At 44.3% G+C, this 7288-nt stretch overlaps 1 protein-coding gene across 1 annotated transcript; it reads left to right on the plus strand.

Annotated features, from left to right (window-relative positions):
* The first annotated feature begins 213 nt into the window (after positions 1-213).
* pkdccb (protein kinase domain containing, cytoplasmic b) lies at positions 214-6974 on the plus strand. The gene is made up of 7 exons (XM_018764132.2): positions 214-1278; positions 2202-2318; positions 2914-3185; positions 3646-3725; positions 3950-4057; positions 5449-5625; positions 6379-6974. The coding sequence occupies exons 1-7, from the start codon at positions 694-696 to the stop codon at positions 6480-6482; spliced, it is 1443 nt and encodes a 480-aa protein (XP_018619648.1). The 5' UTR covers positions 214-693; the 3' UTR covers positions 6483-6974.
* Positions 6975-7288: the final 314 nt, after the last annotated feature.

Consider the following 7288-nt stretch of genomic DNA (forward strand, 5'->3'; position numbering starts at 1 on the left):
GTGTAATAGCAGCAGGAGAGATTTGGATGCAGACAGGTGATTCTAGAGTACAGGCAATTTGTCACATTCCACCACATGAAGCACCACCATACGTCACACGAGTAGCTGCATAAAGGTTTATCCATTTTTCAACAATTTCTAATCAAAACAATACTCATTATTCAATATTAACATTTACACACTTATCATGGAGGTGATCAGACAAGAAGTGAGTCCGAAAGAGGTTAGTTTTAACACCCTTTTTAAATGTTGACGGAGATTCAGCAGTTCTGAAAACGGGAGGTCGTTCTACCACAGCGGACCCACAACCGAGAACCTTCGTGCGTGAGGGGTGGAGGAGAGTAGCAGTCTGGTTGGGGTAGAGGTTGTATCTGGGAGCGGCTCCATTCATTATTTTGTAGGTGCTGTTTGCGTTATAATACAATATCCAGTATATTATTACAGATTTAGCGTTTATCGTCCTGTAAATAGGACAAAGGAACTCAGAAGTTAGAACGTGCACTGCAGTCACTTGCTCCTCGAGCTGTGGGAGGGCAGCTCGTGCACGAGCGCCTAGCGTTCACGCCTCACGCGACACGCCTCCCGTGGCGCTCACGCTACCTAGCGCTACGGCCACGGGGAAGTCAGAAGAAGAGTGTGGGATCGCGGCAGGACGAAGATCTCAAACCGTCGCTGCGACTTGAGCTCCCAAACATGGTCGCTCCGAGCGTCCTGTTGTGCGTCGCGGCGCTTTTCGCCCTTTCCTTCATTTCACTGAGCTTCTTCGCGCGCGAGTGGGATGTGCGCGTGAACGCGAGGGCTCTCGCCACAGGACTGCTGCATTCGGACGCGTTCCCTGCCTCCACCAGGCAACTGTTGCTCCAGGAGCTCCAGGAAAGGCGCGCCAAACTACTACCGGACCTCACGTGCTCTGGAGAGGACAGGTTCGCGGAGCTGCGCCGCCGTGCGCTGGTGTCACGGCCCGCGGCGGCAGGAGGAAGGAGGAATTGCGTGGACTCGGCCACGGAGAACACGCATTCGCGCCAGTTGGAGTGCAGCGAGCTGAGGCGCGTCCACGAAGCGGTGCTCCTGGGTTTGGGCTACACGAAAGCAGTTTTCGGGGCGGTACTGCGCAACGGACTGTCCGTGGCGCTCAAGAGCGTGAACGCGCAGGGCGCCGACATGAGCGCGTGCCTGCGGGACCTGGGCGATGCGAGCGCCTGTTACGAGCTCGTCTCCTGTAAACTGAGCCGAGAAATCGTGCTCCTGCAGAGCCTGCAGCATCCCAACATCATCCAGGTAAGAAGAAGGAGGGAGCGCAAGGTAACAGGGAGCGTGTGTCCAAGTCGCGGTGCTTGTCTCTGCTTTGCGCGTTACGCACAAGATCATGTCCCTTGGCGCTGGAGAGAGGAATTTCTGAAGCCTTGGAAAACCCTTATTATCTCAAGTATCCCGTGATGCCCGTGGACGTTGGGGGGACGACGACATACATCTGATTAGATTAGAGCAGTTGAGCGACTGCCACTGCCACTTCTTTGCTTATGCAAAACAGCCAAAAAAATAAGCACTAATTAATTAAAAGCACGCGCTTTTTGTTACGACCTACATATTCACACCCAAATACACATGATATAATATACCCTTCTGTTCTTGCTTCTCATTTCATTTGGACTTGTGCTTTAATCAATGGAACTTTGTAAAAAAAAAAATAACATCCAGTTCTTTTGCTTTCAGAATCCATATGAACCTATATATATATTTTATATTATATAGTGGTAAAAGATGATTATTTACTTGGTTTGCTCCTCGTTTTAACAGTAGTATTAGGATAATGTTTTTACTAGCAACAGAACTTGTTCATAGCAATATAGACATAATGTGTATACAGTGAAAACACATGTACTGTACATACAAGTGCACAATAATGAATAAAACTTCAAAGAAAACGGTTGCAGTAGCTAGAAAGGGTCCTTCAGCCCAAACTCTCTCGTTCTTTCGAGTTATTCCACACATCTCATATTGAACTTTCTTCCAACTCTTGAGCCTCTGCATTTTTCTCAGAAGAGCTACTAATGTGGACTGAGAGGGACTGCTTTTCATTCCACAGTCCACACGGTGTTCTTCTCAAAGTGTGCACCACATGTTGTGTTTTAACCAGTGTGTGGAATTAAACCTAGGCCCGCTGCACTGACAGTGATGTTCGCTGTCACCACCCCCCACAGCTCTATGGCTACTGCCATCCAGGCAAGCGAGGTGGTGGGGTCATGTCTGCCCTTGAGCAGGGCTCTCCACTCCAGATGATCCAGCTACTCCAGACCCCTTGGGAGGAACGCTTTCGGGTGAGAACCTTTGCACTTCCCACAGAGCCTCAAAAACTCCAGAAAGCAATACAAAACTGCATTTTGCTAACAGATGGAAAGATAGATATGCAAATATGTGAATCACTTCATGATTATCAAACATTTAATGAGATCATAATTTGGTATTTTTCTAAGATGGATGTTTCGGGAGCTATTTTCCTTATCGCCTGTAGACAGCATTGCACATTCAGTAATGAAATTTATATTAAATAAGTGGAAATACTTTAAAATGTACAGTACTCAAGATTAAAGCTGGTTTAATGGTATCACACAGCATTAGGTGACCATATATGTTTTATAATTACTTTGTAAACAGTAATAGAACAGTTTGGACAGAAACACCAGAAAAACCCATGTTTTTTTTTTTTTTTCAAACATTTTGGGTGAATTTTGTTATACTCCCCCCCCATCCCAGCAATAAAAAAATTAAACATCAAAAGCCAAGATTTTTCCCTTAATTTCAGATAAAGAGAATTTGTAAATCAATGGGTGCCTAAAGTATGTGGCTGAGGATATTTAAATGTCATCAGAGGTATAAGAACTGAACTGGTTCTGAATGTAGCTGTGCTTCCAGGTTTGCTTGGGATTGGTGAGGCTGCTGGACTACCTTTCCACATCACCACTGGGCTCTGTGGTCCTCCTGGATTTCCAGCCCCGGCAGTTCGTTTTGGTGTCTGGGGAGCTCAAGCTAACTGACCTTGATGATGCCAGTATTGGTGACCCAGTCTGTAGCACTGATGCTGACTGTGTGCTCCACTTCCCACTCCGTAACTTTAGCATCGCCTGTTCTTCTGAGGGCATTTGCAAAGGACTTAATGAAAAGAGGAACCTCTACAATTCTTACAGGTAAATAGCACAGAATTCCTACAGCAGTGGTTTCCAACGTGCAGCCTGAGGGCTCTGTTTGGCCTGCAAGAACATTTGCAAAGTCATTAATACATACATACTATGAATTCTGTTGAATCATATGATATACAGTTATAGTTAGACACATACTTGATCTCACACCACACCTAGAAAATACAAAAAAAAAATCAGTTTAGACATTTAGGATACATTGTAACTGATTTTAACACGTGCAGCCCTTGAGCCAGTTTAAAAAAAAAAAAAAAAAAAGATGATTGTGGCCTTTGCCTTAAAAGGTTGGGATACCCCTGCCTTGTATGTTGGTAATCGTTCTGTCCACGGACCTGGGAGAGTGAGCAGCTGGATTATTGAAATTCAGTGAAACATTAACCTATTTAGGAAATTTTTGGGAGCGCAGGCTTGTGATCAAACTTGTAACTCAACTGCACTTGTTTCCCAGGTATTTTTTCACCTATCTGCTTCCTCATCGTGCTCCACCTGCACTGCAGTATTTGATTGAGCGAATTATGAATTCAACTGGTGAGGAGCGCTGAACCATCCATTATCTTCATTGTTTTAGTGAGCTTGATGTGGCTTAGTGTTGAAGAACTGGAATTAGCTGAGATGCATTCTGTCCTCATCAGAGATGTTTGGTTTTCTGGCACTTGTGGTTTTTTTTAGCTGACACTGAATTTCAAGTAGTAAGAACAAATTTGTGGATTTGCTCTCGCCTATTCTGTTTGCATCCCGTTGTTCGATATCAGGGGAGCTGAAAGGTGGCATAAATGATACACTGGAGGACTTTGAAGAGCTGCTCCATCTGTACAAGTCTGGGCTTTACCTGGAGAACCTGCCATCATCCATAATCAAAGGTAAATCCTATGAAATCAATGTTTTTGTCCAAAACAGAGAGAACCTTTCTCCTTTGTAGATGGCCTTTATGGTACTGTCACCAAATTGTTCCCCAGCAGAATGTGAAGAGAGGGAAGTTCTGACTTGCTTCATGAGCTTTCACATGAAGGTTTGTCTGTCTGCTCTTGTACGTGGCTTGGAGCTATATCAGAATCGTAGCTAGAGCAAAAATGTGGTGCCTCAGCACCACCACCTTCTTCATAACTCAGCAAAGAACTCCTTAACTGTTCACAGTAACTGTGGCTTTGCATTAAACCTCAGTAATGTTTTGACTCCAAGCAGATAGAGATAGGCACATTATGTTGATTCCACATCAGTCCTGAAACGCAATGAGCTTTAAGTCTAGTCCTTGAAGTAGGATTCATGTGTCGTTCCGTAGAATTTGTGACTTTGGCCATGCAGCACTTGTATTCAAATTGTCCCCCTATAATCTGACTGGTCCTGTTTGGGAAGCTCGGCTAAGGTGAATTTTAAGTGATTGGGGGATAAGGTGAGAATTTCTTCCCTTCAATGGAGTGTGTGCATGTGTAGTTGCTTTCTAAGCAGTGATAATGGAGGGACCAGTTTTGGATAGAAACACCACAATTGGAAAGTTGTGTTGTACACGACTCAAGGGTTAACTATCAATAAAGCAGAGTTTTCTGTTTCCGTTTACATATTTAGCAGGCGGGGGATGCGATGGTGCAGTGGGTTGGACTGGGTCCTGCTTTCCAGTGGGTCTGGGGTTCAAGTCCCGCTTGGGGTGCCTTGCAACGGACTAGCGTCCTGTCCTGGGTGTGTGTCCTCCCCCTTCAGCCTTTCTCCCCACGTTGCCGGGTTCGGCTCCGGCTCCCCGCCACCCCGTATGGGACAAACGGTTCACACTGTGTGTGTGTGTGTGTGTGTGTGTGTGTGTGTATATATTTAGCAGGTGCTTTTTCCAAAGTGACTTCCAGTGTACTCTATGTAGTGTTATGAGCCCACACACTTTATTCACCTAGGTGACTTACTCTGCTGGATAGACTATTTACAATGGGTCACTCATCCATACATCAGTGGAACATACTCTCTCTGTCACTCACACACTATGGGTGAACGTGAACAGCATGTCTTTAGACTATGGGAGGAAACCAGAGCACCCAGAGGAAACCCACACAGGCATGGGGAGAACATGCAAACTCCACACAGACTGAGAGGGGATCAAACCCACGTCCTCTTAGACCACCCAGGCATTATGAGATGGCAGTGCTACTCACTGTGCCACCATTCCGCAAACAATGCTGCACACATTCTGTTGAATAATGTTCTGTGCGTAGGGGTTATAGGTAATTTCCAGCTCATCGTTCTGACCTTGGCATCTGACTTCCCACAGATTACACAGTGGCCAAAAGAACGAGGGCTGCAGGGGGCAAGGCCTACAGGTGCTGGCCCTCTTACGATCACAGTGGCTGTGTGCTCTCAGTCCATGGTGCTCACGAAGCTGCCCTCCTCTGCCACTCTCATCGCGAGTGTGCTTGCTTCACCCTTGGCAGTCGGAGAACCTGGACAGGTGAGACGGAAGAGTTCTGTGGTTCACGGACCTGAAGAATAAAGCCCAGGGTTCTAACAGAGGAACTGGGGCTCACAAGCAAAAGGCACAAGTGTTTACCAGTATTTAACCTGAACAACTTCACAAAGAACGACCACATCGAAAAATTGTAAGCAAAGTTATGTTGAATGAGCAAGATGGCCAAGTAAGTATAATCCAGTTATATGTTGGAAAAGGAACTAAAACCATGTTTTTGGCAGAAATGTAACTATAAGCAGACTAGAAACTGAAAGCTGAAGTGCATGTGCAGCAATTTCCAGCTGTATGCTCTCCTTGAAGGGGAGAGTTGTTAAACTGATTCAGTAAGGAGAACAAGTTGTACAGTGTGGTTTATTTTTCAAAGCGAACACATGTCTGGTCAACTTCGTCTCACAAATATGAGTTTCCATTAAAAAAAAATTATGCTTGGTGCCTTCACATTATCTAATCAGTGTAGAAGGCACTTTGTCTAAAAATGTTGATCTACCACCACTGATGTGGAACTTTATACAGTAGTAAAGCACCTTCCTGTTGGTTTGACAGTCCCTGCTGCAAGGCACAACTTTCTCAATGGTCGAAATGCTGGAAACAAGAAGAAATGCCCTTGAAGTGTATTTGTCCCAATAATTGCATATCTAGCTTTCCAGCATTTAGTTGCTCTGAACAAGAAATTTTGTTGCATTTGTGGAGCTGAATGGCTGATTGTATGTTCCTTTGCCTATTTTTTGTCTGCAGGGCGGATCCTAGCTTCATTTACAAGTTCCTTTGACGACCTGGTGCCAGATGTGAATTCAGAGGTGTATGTTAAAAAGGCAGGAGCATCAGACCCTGCTTTGTAAGAAGAGTGTGAGAATACAGGGGAGGTAAAGGGGTAACTGGGCTCTGTTCCACTTGGCCTGCAGTCTCTGAACTAAATGAATATGCTGTATGTCTGAGATTCTTGTTCTGTGGACATTTGGCCAATGTGTCAGTCAATTTCTGCCAAGAAGCATTTAAAGGTATTTCTTGTTAGATGCAGCGAGCTGGAACTGCCCACTTATTCTGATTCCTGTTGTTGGTGCCTAGTCCTCATGACACCGAGGGCAGTACGTATGAATGTGAGAACAGCTCTTATACAAATACACTTTAATAATTTGTTCTGGAGTTCTGTGCCTTCAAGTTAGAAAAGCACATCCCTAAATCTAAGTCTGAATATTATCAAATACAGAACTGCTCAAACCACAACAAGTCATCAAGCAGGACAGTATTATTCCTCGATGTGATTGTAATTGCAATAACAAAGCAATTGGTTTTTTGGTATGTGTTTTTTATTAATTTGCATTGGTTGTGCAATTTCACTCTGTGGGTGTCATTTTTTAAATTGTTTATTTTTAAACTTAATTCTTTCATAGAAAGATTTTATTTATTGCATATGCTGCAGTGTGCTGTGTAAATTGCATTCTTTGACAAAATTGATGCATAATAAATTCTTTCATGCAATTCAAAGCAGTTTTTTCTTTAGAGCTCAGTTATTTTAGAGTATAATATGAAAGACTAAGATTGTTGCTGCAAAATATGTTTTAAACTATACAGTACTGGTTCACATCCCATATAGTTTGCTGTTCAGGTTTACCCATAGTGTGTGTGACAGTGTGTTCCACTGATG

Source organism: Scleropages formosus, chromosome 15 (genome assembly GCF_900964775.1).
Source record: "Scleropages formosus chromosome 15, fSclFor1.1, whole genome shotgun sequence".
Classification (NCBI taxonomy): Eukaryota; Metazoa; Chordata; class Actinopteri; order Osteoglossiformes; family Osteoglossidae; genus Scleropages; species Scleropages formosus.

Excerpts from the sequence above, each read along its gene's own strand:
- pkdccb (XM_018764132.2), top strand. The coding sequence starts at position 694 with ATGGTCGCTCCGAGCGTCCTGTTGTGCGTCGCGGCGCTTTTCGCCCTT. Across the intron at positions 3,186-3,645 it reads AACCTCTACAATTCTTACAG|GTATTTTTTCACCTATCTGC; the intron begins GTAAATAGCACA and ends CTTGTTTCCCAG. Across the intron at positions 4,058-5,448 it reads GCCATCATCCATAATCAAAG|ATTACACAGTGGCCAAAAGA; the intron begins GTAAATCCTATG and ends GACTTCCCACAG.